Source organism: Coregonus lavaretus, assembly GCF_964263955.1.
Source record: "Coregonus lavaretus genome assembly, contig: HAP1_SCAFFOLD_438, whole genome shotgun sequence".
NCBI classification, from domain to species: Eukaryota; Metazoa; Chordata; class Actinopteri; order Salmoniformes; family Salmonidae; genus Coregonus; species Coregonus lavaretus.
The window spans coordinates 182,553-194,841 of NW_028159714.1; the positions used below are offsets into that span (position 1 = coordinate 182,553).

Here is a 12,289-nt window from a genome sequence, read left to right on the forward strand (position 1 = left end):
ATCAAATAGGCTTCCCAAAAACAACATGGTCGCTGTGGTAGAACGTTTATTTTAATTGCCGATTTTCTGCATTTATCAAATGTCCCATCAGGTAGCTTGATTTCAGATGTGTCCATGTAAATACGATTTTTAGGTTAAAATGCATGTAAACATTTAAATCGTATTATTGTGTGCATGTAACCGTACTCAATAATAGAACATCAAGAAAAGTAGCATAACGTATTGGTTTAGGAGGGGAAGGTCAAATGCAGGAATTCCCCCAATAAAACATAACCCTGATGATCACAGATCTGCACCTCTAGTCTACTATTATATCTGACGTACTATATTCATAGTACATTCTGTATATTTTTCAATAAATCTTTCATGCTTGATTACTTTATTTTTTATTGACAGTATTGTATTTGTCTTACTGTTCTATTTGTTTTTATATATACACTGAACAAAAATATAAAACGCAACATGTAAAGTGTTGGTCCCATGTTTCATGAGCTGAAATAAAAGATCACAGAGATTTTCCATATGCACAAAAAGCTTATTTCTCTCAAATTTGCTACACAAATTTGTTTACATCCCTGTTAGTGAGCATTTTTCCTTTGCCAAGATAATCCATCCACCTGACAGGTGTGGCATATCAAGAAGTTGATTAAACAGCATGATCAATTACACAGATGCACCTTGTGCTGGGGACAACTCTAAAATATGCAGCTTTGTCACACAACACAATGCCACAGATGTCTCGCAGTTTTGAGGGAGAGTGCAATTGACATGCTGACTGCAGGAATGTCCACCAGAGCGGTTGCCAGATAATTGAATGTTCATTTCTCTACCAATAACCGCCTCCAACGTCGTTTTAGATAATTTGGTAGTACGTCCAACCGGCCTCACAACCGCAGACCACGTGTAACTACGTCAGCCCAGGACCTCCACATCCGGCATCTTCACCTGTGGGATCGTCTGAGACCAGCCACCCGAAAGCTAATGAAACTGAGGAGTATTTCTGTCTGTAATAAAGCCCTTTTGTGGGGAAAAACTCATTCTGATTGGCTGGGCCTGGCTCCCCAATGGGTGGGCCTATGTCCTCCCAGGCCCAGTCATGTGAAATCCATAGATTAGGGCCTGATTAATTTATGTCTGTATATATACACACATTTCACTGCACTGTTGGGGAAAGCTCGCAAGTAAGCATTTCATTGTACCTTTTACACCCAGCTGTGTCAGAGTTTCCAAACCCAGAGGCGCTACATCACGATACTTTGAGGAACGTGTCACGAAGCAGACTCGACAGACCAGACCCCGGTTTGGCAAGTCAATGGTAGAAGTCAAATATTATTCCTTAGTTGTTAATTTTCTCGAAATCTAAAAGGCATGACCTATAGATCTAAAGGCATGACCTATAGATGAAAGCCATGACCTATAGATTAAAGGCATGACCTATAGATTAAATCAAATCAAATCAAATTTTATTGGTCACATGCGCCGAATACAACAGGTGCAGACATTACAGTGAAATGCTTACTTACAGCCCTTAACCAACAGTGCATTTATTTTAAACAAAAAAAGTAAGAATAAAACAACAACCAAAAAAGTGTTGAGAAAAAAAGAGCAGAAGTAAAATAAAGTGACAGTAGGGAGGCTATATATACAGGGGGGTACCGTTGCAGAGTCAATGTGCGGGGGCACCGGCTAGTTGAGGTAGTTGAGGTAATATGTACATGTGGGTAGAGTTAAAGTGACTATGCATAAATAATAAACAGAGTAGCAGCAGCGTAAAAAGGATGGGGTGGGGGGGCAGTGCAAATAGTCCGGGTAGCCATGATTAGCTGTTCAGGAGTCTTATGGCTTGGGGGTAGAAGCTGTTGAGAAGTCTTTTGGACCTAGACTTGGCACTCCGGTACCGCTTGCCGTGCGGTAGCAGAGAGAACAGTCTATGACTAGGGTGGCTGGAGTCTTTGACAATTTTGAGGGCCTTCCTCTGACACCGCCTGGTATAGAGGTCCTGGATGGCAGGGAGCTTTGCCCCAGTGATGTACTGGGCCGTACGCACTACCCTCTGTAGTGCCTTGCGGTCAGGCATGACCTATAGATTAAAGGCATGACCTATAGATTAAAGGCATGACCTATAGATTAAAGGCGTGACCTATAGATTAAAGGCGTGACCTATAGATTAAAGGCCTGACCTATAGATTAAAGGCGTGACCTATAGATTAAAGGTGTGACCTATAGATTAAAGATATGACCTATAGATTAAAGGCATGACCTATAGATGAAAGGCCTGACCTATAGATTAAAGGCATGACCTATAGATTAAAGGCATGACCTATAGATTAAAGGCGTGACCTATAGATTAAAGGCATGACCTATAGATTAAAGGCATGGCCTATAGATTAAAAGGCATGACCTATAGATTAAAGGCATGACCTATAGATTAAAGGCATGACCTATAGATTAAAGGCATGACCTATAGATTAAAGGCATGACCTATAGATTAAAGATATGACCTATAGATTAAAGGCCTGACCTATAGATTAAAGGCCTGACCTATAGATTAAAGGCCTGACCTATAGATTAAAGGCCTGACCTATAGATTAAAGGCATGACCTATAGATTAAAGGCATGACCTATAGATTGGAGCCAATATCTTCAGTAGTTGAACATGTTGTTACTACACCCTCGTGAAAGTGACAACCTGACACGTTTAAATTTTTTGTCAAAAACTTTATATCTGCGCGACACGACCGTTAGACCAGATGACGTGTTTCTGCGCATGAGCTTAGCTAGCTAACGTCGCTGTGAACATCGCCTATAAAAGGTGATCTGGGATTTCTATTGGAGAAGCTGTTTCTGCTCATCTTCATACTGTACTGTCTTTGGCTGTCTCCTGTGCATATGACAAATAAAAACTTTGATTAGATTTTTTTGTCCATGGGGGGCAGTACTGATACACTCATAAAGCAAGAAGAGCTAGCTGCAGATGGAACACAACAAGACAACTCCTACCTTCTCCTTCTCCTCCCTCCATGTAGCCTTGGACTTGGTCAGCTGGGTTTGGACCTGTTGTCTGACCTCCTCGTCCTTCTCTTCAGCCCACAGGGCTCGGAGCTTGGTGACAGTCTCCTGATGCTGGCTCTCCAGGTCTGATCTCAGCTTCTCCAGAGCAGCTCTGCTCTCCTCTAGAGTTTTCAGCTGAGAATAGGACACAAATCGTCAAAAGCCATTCTCAATTAATTATCCGCTTGAGCTGGGAACTTTTCACAGAGATCAGAAAACAGCCCTTATTTCCCTTCTAAAAATTGGTAAAGATCCTTTGGAACGTTCCAGCTCCAGGCCCTTTGGAACATTCCAGCTCCAGGCCCTTTGGAACATTCCAGCTCCAGGCCCTTTGGAACATTCCAGCTCCAGGCCCTTTGGAACATTCCAGCTCCAGGCCCTTTGGAACATTCCAGCTAAAGGCCCTTTGGAACATTCCAGCTAAAGGCCCTTTGGAACATTCCAGCTAAAGGCCCTTTGGAACATTCCAGCTAAAGGCCCTTTGGAACATTCCAGCTAAAGGCCCTTTGGAACATTCCAGCTAAAGGCCCTTTGGAACATTCCAGCTCCAGGCCCTTTGGAACATTCCAGCTCCAGGCCCTTTGGAACATTCCAGCTCCAGGCCCTTTGGAACATTCCAGCTCCAGGCCCTTTGGAACATTCCAGCTCCAGGCCCTTTGGAACATTCCAGCTCCAGGCCCTTTGGAACATTCCAGCTCCAGGCCCTTTGGAACATTCCAGCTCCAGGCCCTTTGGAACATTCCAGCTCCAGGCCCTTTGGAACATTCCAGCTCCAGGCCCTTTGGAACATTCCAGCTCCAGGCCCTTTGGAACATTCCAGCTCCAGGCCCTTTGGAAATTCCAGCTCCAGGCCCTTTGGAACATTCCAGCTAAAGGCCCTTTGGAACATTCCAGCTAAAGGCCCTTTGGAACATTCCAGCTAAAGGCCCTTTGGAACATTCCAGCTAAAGGCCCTTTGGAACATTCCAGCTCCAGGCCCTTTGGAACATTCCAGCTAAAGGCCCTTTGGAACATTCCAGCTAAAGGCCCTTTGGAACATTCCAGCTAAAGGCCCTTTGGAACATTCCAGCTAAAGGCCCTTTGGAACATTCCAGCTCCAGGCCCTTTGGAACATTCCAGCTCCAGGCCCTTTGGAACGTTCCAGCTCCAGGCCCTTTGGAACATTCCAGCTAAAGGCCCTTTGGAACATTCCAGCTAAAGGCCCTTGTCAATTTTGAATTGTGATTTCAAGCTGCATGCGAAGGTTCTGTCAAGAAGATCGGACACTTGTATTTCATCCCTAGTGATCCGGACCAGGCGGGCTTCGTAAAGGGCCGTCAATTTACTACATATTGACGCTGTTCAGCAGCAGGCTGCAGCCTGTTATTTGGATGCTGTCAGAGAAGGCCTTGGACCGTGTGGAGTGGGACTATCTATTAGCAGTTTTGAAGCGGTTTGACTTCGGACCCTCAGTTATCCAGTTATTACACTGGTCCCTCTGCACGCGTTCAAACATGCCATGGGTCCGCCTGAGTTTGAATTGCATAGGAGTACGAAACAGGGTTGCCCGCTTTCTCCGAGCCGATTTGCGGTCTCACTAGAACCTCTAGCGCAGGCTGTTAGGGAACATCAGTATATATATATCGCCTATATTAAATCAAATGAACATCTCCCTTTACATTGATTACATTTTGATGTACCTATCTGACATTGCCGACTCTGTTCAAGTCCTTGGCGTCTTTGAAGGATTTGGTTATTTTACGAGCTACAAGATTAATTGGTCTAAGTCTATCTCAATGTCATTAAACGCCACAGACAAAGAAGTCAATTTACCATCATTGCCTGTCTCTTGAATGTCCCGGCTTTACTTACCTGGGCATTACAGATCAGACCCACCCACCCACCCACCCTCAATCATTGGTGACAACGTTAGTGCATCCCTCGTTAAAATCCAAGAGAGATTTAAATAATTGGTCCCCCCTGAGTGTCGGTCAAATTGTTTTCGATTCTACCCTGCATCAATAAAAAAAAATGCAACGCTTCCTCTTTCACACCCTCTTAACTTCTTTAAGGACATTGATGCCTTGCTCAGAAACTTAATTTGGAATGAGAAAGGTCCTGAAATCAGCCTTTCCACTTTAACACGTCCAAAAAAGTTGGGTGGCATTTCTTTGCCCAACTTCAGATATTACTATTGGGCATTCCAGCTGAGAGCTTTTAAAGGAAAAATCCACTCAAAACTACTAATTCCCCTAATTTACACTGTTAAATAACACTAACATGTGAGAACAATATTTTTTGTGAACAAATGTTTCATTTTGTCGTTATAATAAGGTTGGTAGCAACATGTGAAAACAGCTGTGAAAATCTGTTGAAGCTCAAGTTGACTACAAAACCCACAATGCAATGCTCTCTCTATGGGCTGGCTGGCTAGCTGGTTAGTTAGCAAATATAGCTACACACAATAATACCCAAGACAATATCAGCATGTAGCGTAGCTAGTTAGCTGTAAAATCACCTAAACAAACTGCACTATCAATTTAGGAGTCTACAATCTCACCACGTTCAACCTGCAGATCGATGTGCCTCGCAGAGTGGAGTCTGACATTCACAACGGCACCCTGCAATGCACCCTGGACTGAAGAGGCAGACAAATAGGAAAAAATGTGGTGGAGCCTCTGTTAAATGACACAATTCTCGAGGGAGGAATACCGCAAAAATATGATAAATGGCTCATTCGAGAGAAGACATCCTCCCGCGTTATGACGACATCGGCCTGTATGACCTAAAAGTCGTATTCCTATTAACTTCCAGTGTAGTGAGAGCGACTTTATCGCAAAGCTACATCATACCGGCCAAATCTCTGCATGCTTCAACTGCAATAGCTTCTGTAGAATTGCAGGAAATGTGCTTTAAAATTGCACATTTCTCTCTCAGCCTCATGACAAAATGTGTAGAATTGCAGGAAGTTGGCTTTAAAAACAGCAACATTTTGTCACTGCGGCCAACAGGAAGGCCTCTAAAATGTTTGCACCATTGGTCACGCCCACCACCTAAACCCCATTTTGAAATGATATCTTCAACCAACAGGGTCTTCCATCTTTACAAGATCTGAAGGACACTTATTCTATCCCCGGCTCATAACGGTTTTTCTACCTCAAACTACGTACAGCTATGAAAACCTATGGTGTCCCATGGGATGCATGTCCAGGCTCCCAACCCTCATGTAAAGTTGATTTCCTCTACCAGAAAGACTGAAATGTTGTCCCTAATTCATAATAAGTCATCTTCACACAGCGTCAACACTCTCCGCTGTCACAATGATGTGGGAAAGAGACCTGGAGAGCCTCGGTATCGAATGGAATTGGCCCATGGAGCAACATTTTCATTTAAATAAAAATAAAAACATTTCCAATCAGCTGATACATTTAATATCTGCACAAAAAAAAGTGTTTCCTTATATTTTATTGTCATGTACACTGTATAGGTGCAGTGAAATGTGTTGTTTTACAGGGTCAGCCATAGTAGTACGGCGCCCCTGGAGCAAATTAGGGTTAAGTGCCTTGCTCAAGGACTATATATTTTTCACCTTGGAAGGCTCAGGAATTCGAACCAGCAACCTTTCGGTTAATGGCTTAACCGCTAGGCTACTTGCTGCTCCTGAGCGTAGATTTAAACTGAAGCTTGCGGACAATGATCAACGTAATAAATGCTCCTTTTCTGTTATAGGAAACTACATGCATATGTTTTGGCACTGTATAACTGCTGAAGCTCTTTGGAAATATATATGTTGTTGTTGACGTCTTAGGAAAAGTTCTCAATAAGATATTTCATGCTCTTTGGTTACAGTCCAAATTTCTACGTCTTTTCAAGAAAAGCTAATAATCTTAGCAGCTTCAACAACTGGTTCAAAAGCTGGTTTGAACCGAATACTGCACTGTGCTAACGTTATAATAATAATAATAATAATAATAATAATAAGCCATTTAGTAGACGTTCAAAGACGTATGTATAGTAGAAAGATCAACTGCCAAAATGAATGGAGCTAGCATTGAGACACTAACCAACTGGTCCAAGGCTATCACGTACCCCCAGAACGTGATGTAGGATACTTAAGCAATAAGGCACCTCGGGGGTTTGTGGTATATGGCCAATATACCACGGCTAAGGGCTGTTCTTACGCACGACGCAAACTCGGAGTGCCTGGACACAGCCCTTAACCGTGGTATATTGGCCATATACCACAAACCCCAGAGGTGCCTTATTGCCATTATAAAACTGGTTACCAACATAATCAGAGCAGTAAAAATAAATATTTTGTCATACCCGTGGTATACGGTCTGATATACCACGGCTGTCAGCCAATCAGCATTCAGGGCTGAGCATTCCACCCAGTTTATACTCCTCTTTAGGATGTTTGGCTGCTATTATAGGCCACTGTCCGTATGTTTGGTCATTACATGTGTACATACTGTGTACACGCTGTCTGTTCTGATGAGTGTACATACTGTGTACACGCTGTCTGTTCTGATGTGTGTACATACTGTATACACGCTGTCTGTTGTGATGTGTGTACATACTGTATACACGCTGTCTGTTGTGATGTGTGTACATACTGTATACACGCTGTCTGTTCTGATGTGTACATACTGTGTACACGCTGTCTGTTCTGATGTGTACATACTGTGTACACGCTGTCTGTTCTGATGTGTACATACTGTGTACACGCTGTCTGTTCTGATGTGTACATACTGTGTACACGCTGTCTGTTCTGATGTGTACATACTGTGTACACGCTGTCTGTTCTGATGTGTGTACATACTGTGTACACGCTGTCTGTTCTGATGTGTACACGCTGTCTGTTCTGTGTTTCCCTTCCTGACTCTTCTCTTCATTTATTTGTTAGTTGTTTTCTTCCTCTTGTTCAGTGTGGTCGCTCCCCTGAAGACTTCTTATTTGTCTTATATAGAAAATAAATACAAATAATAGTTCACAGAAATAAAAAGGCATTCTCTGCACCAGTGTTCCTTGCCCGTTTCCAGACCTGATTTAGCTCTACAGCCAACTCCACATGACAACAAACACAGGAGTAGACAAGACAACACAACAACAAACACAAGACAACAACAAGACAACACAACACAACTAGTTCTGGGACGAGGCTATTGTTCATATAGCATGTAGAGCATGGCGCTTGCAACGCCAGGGTTGTGGGTTCGATTCCCACGGGGGGCCAGTATGAAAAATGTATGCACGCACTGAATAAGAGCGTCTGCTAAATGACTAAAATGTAAATGTAAGTGTGTGTACTAGACTATATACCTCCTTCTGTCTCCTTTCCTCCTCCTCTTCCATTCTTCCCTGCAGGTTTTCCTCCAGCCTGTCTTTCTCCTTGCAGAGTGAGATGTAACACTCCTGTACTGCCACCATCTCCCCAGTCGCCTCACACAGCTTGGCTCTGTCCAGAGAAGAAAGGATGTCACTGTAGATGAGGTTATACAGGAGACCTCAAACGGTTCCTGACGTAGTTTGAGAGAGCAGAGTATGGTTTATCTGCTGCATAGCAGACACTTTCACTCAAGGCCACTTACATGCGGCGGCAGGTAGCGGGCGGCAGGCGACAGGTAGCGACCTACAGGCGACAGGTAGCGACCTACAGGCGACAGGTAGCGACCTACAGGCGACAGGTAGCGACCTACAGGCGACAGGTAGCGACCTACAGGCGACAGGTAGCGACCTACAGGCGACAGGTAGCGACCGGTAGCGACCTACAGGCGACAGGTAGCGACCTACAGGCGACAGGTAGCGACCTACAGGCGACAGGTAGCGACCTACAGGCGACAGGTAGCGACCTACAGGCAGCGACCTACAGGCGGCAGGTAGCGACCTACAGGCGACAGGTAGCGACCTACAGGCGACAGGTAGCGACCTACAGGCAGCGACCTACAGGCGGCAGGTAGCGACCTACAGGCGGCAGGTAGCGACCTACAGGCGACAGGTAGCGACCTACAGGCGACAGGTAGCGACCTACAGGCAGCGACCTACAGGCGACAGGTAGCGACCTACAGGCGACAGGTAGCGACCTACAGGCGACAGGTAGCGACCTACAGGCGGCAGGTAGCGGGCGGCAGGTAGCGACCTACAGGCGGCAGGTAGCGACCTACAGGCGACAGGTAGCGACCTACAGGCGGCGACCTACAGGCGGCAGGTAGCGACCTACAGGCGGCAGGTAGCGACCTACAGGCGGCAGGTAGCGACCTACAGGCGACAGGTAGCGACCTACAGGCAGCGACCTACAGGCGACAGGTAGCGACCTACAGGCGGCGACCTACAGGCGGCAGGTAGCGACCTACAGGCGACAGGTAGCGACCTACAGGCAGCGACCTACAGGCGACAGGTAGCGACCTACAGGCGGCAGGTAGCGACCTACAGGCGGCAGGTAGCGACCTACAGGCGGCAGGTAGCGACCTACAGGCGGCAGGTAGCGACCTACAGGCGGCAGGTAGGCGACCTACAGGCGGCAGGTAGCGACCTACAGGCGACAGGTAGCGACCTACAGGCGGCAGGTAGCGACCTACAGGCGGCAGGTAGCGACCTACAGGCGACAGGTAGCGACCTACAGGCGACAGGTAGCGACCTACAGGCGACAGGTAGCGACCTACAGGCGACAGGTAGCGACCTACAGGCGACAGGTAGCGGACGGCAGGTAGCGACCTACAGGCGGCAGGTAGCGACCTACAGGCGACAGGTAGCGACCTACAGGCGGCAGGTAGCGACCTACAGGCGGCAGGTAGCGACCTACAGGCGGCAGGTAGCGACCTACAGGCGACAGGTAGCGACCTACAGGCGGCAGGTAGCGACCTACAGGCGGCAGGTAGCGACCTACAGGCGGCAGGTAGCGACCTACAGGCGGCAGGTAGCGACCTACAGGCGGCAGGTAGCGACCTACAGGCGGCAGGTAGCGACCTACAGGCGGCAGGTAGCGACCTACAGGCGGCAGGTAGCGACCTACAGGCGACAGGTAGCCAAGTGGTTAAGAGCGAAAGGTCGACGGTTCGACTCCCCAAGCTGACTAGGTGAAAAAAATCTGTTGACGTGCCCACGAGCAAGTCACTTAACCCCAATTGCTCCTGTAAGTCGCTCTGAATAAGAGCGTCTGATAAATGACTAAAATGTACGCATGTGATCCCTGCGAGAATTGGACCCCAGGGCCAAGCCGTTGCTGGCGTCACACTCTTATCAACCGAGCCACACACAGCAGCCCTTACTGTAGCTGTTGTATCTGCAGCTGGTGGTCTGCTGTGATGTCATCCATCTGTGCTGTGTGTTCCAGGGCCAGTTCAGAACGAACACGGTTCACTACGTCATCTCTGAACTGCTGCTGGGTCCGCTCATACCTGGACAACACACACATCAGTACAGTCGTAACGCCATGAGTCATTACACACCCGCACAGTCACTTATTTTCCCCATGTGATGACTTGTATCCATTAGGACATTCTCTGTGTCATATTGCACACCAGCTATAGAGATGATAAAACTATTCTCTCTCTAGGATGCCAAGACACAGATATTCACTTATCTGACATGCAGCACATCAGAAGTCTTACACAGTGCAAGAGTCAGATGTCAACGTTAGACGTGCAGTATTGACGTGGACAGCCACAACACCCCAGACTGACCTCTGGGCAGCCTCCTGCTTCTCCTGGTCCAGCTCCTGGATCATCTCTCTCATCTTGGTACACAGCTCAGAGTTAGCCCCCTTCACCTTCTCCTCACTCTGCTTCAGCTCCGCGTTCCTCTTCTCTAGGGTCTGGGAGGGAGGGGGTAGACAGACAGACAGACGGGACAGACAGGACAGACAGGACAGACAGGACAGACAGACCCGTGAGAATGTAACACTGAGGTGTGTGCTGGAAAGAGCGGTTGATGGATCATCATCATAATAATAATAAATAGTAGTAATAATAATAATAATAGTAATAATAATAATAAATAGTAGCAATAATAATAATAATAATAATAAATAGTAGTAATAATAATAACAGTAATAATAATAGTAATAATAATAATAATACATAGTAGTAATAATAATAAATACCAGTAATAAAAATAGTAATAATAATAAATAGTAGTAATAATAATAGTAATAATAATAAATAGTAGTAATAATAATAGTAATAATAATAAATAGTAGTAATAATAACAGTAATAATAATAAATAGTAGTAATAATAATAACAGTAATAATAATAATAAATAGTAGTAATAATAATAATAGTAATAATAATAAATAGTAGTAATAATAATAGTAATAATAATAAATAGTAGTAATAATAACAGTAATAATAATAAATAGTAGTAATAATAGTAATAATAATAATAAATATCAGTAATAATAATAGTAATAACAATAATAATAATAAATAGTTGTAATAATAATAATAGTAATAATAAATAGTAGTAATAATAATATTAATAATAATAAATAGTAGCAATAATAATAATAGTAATCATAATAATAATAAATAGCAGTAATAATAATAATAAATAGTAGTAATAATAATAATAATAATAATAATAATAATAATAATAATGCCATTTAGAAAACACTTTTATCCAAAGCGACTTACAGTCATGCGTGCATAAAACATTTTTACGTATGGGTGGTCCCGGGAATCCAACCCACTATCCTGGTCTTGCAAAAGCACCATCCTCTACCAACTGAGCTATCATGTATTGGGACTTCAGTTCAACAGAGACACCCTCTTCACACTACCCGTGTCAAACCAGAACGAAACTTTTTGGGCTCGTCATAGATTGGTTTAGCTCAGCTTGGTGCAGCTCAATAGTGTGAAAAGCTTTCTAGACTTGTTATCAAATGATAAATTCAGCTGCCAACCTCAAGGCGTTCTTGTAGGCGCTGCCTGTCCTCCTGCAGTCTGGACAACTCTTTCTGGGAAGCTACATCTGGACGCGTGTCCATTGGTCTGGTTTCTGCGGTGTTGCTGGTCTGGTCCTGGTCTAACTGGGTCTGTAGCTGGTCCACCTGCAGGGACGGGATCCGGACAAGAAAGAAAATAGGACAAAAATAAGAGAGAAAATAGGACTTTTGGCGATGGGATATGTGAGTTTTAATTATACACAAATCGAGGATGAAACCAAATAGTGGGAATTCTTTTAATTTCACGTTTATTTAACCAGGAAACAGCCTTGAGCTTAGAAACCTCTTTTGCAAGGGCGATCTGAAATTCCTCTGG

The 12,289-nt window shown here is 44.6% G+C and overlaps 1 protein-coding gene across 1 annotated transcript in view; it reads right to left on the reverse strand.

Moving 5' to 3' along the window:
• Positions 1 to 12,289, reverse strand: part of cep152 (centrosomal protein 152) — a gene marked incomplete at its 5' end in the record, with an annotated part of 44,733 nt that overhangs the window by 12,579 nt on the left and 19,865 nt on the right. The window contains 6 exon segments of the mRNA XM_084196856.1: positions 3,001 to 3,186; positions 8,353 to 8,488; positions 10,299 to 10,427; positions 10,713 to 10,843; positions 11,932 to 12,078; positions 12,257 to 12,289. Coding sequence (XP_084052982.1) covers positions 3,001 to 3,186; positions 8,353 to 8,488; positions 10,299 to 10,427; positions 10,713 to 10,843; positions 11,932 to 12,078; positions 12,257 to 12,289 — 762 coding nt within the window.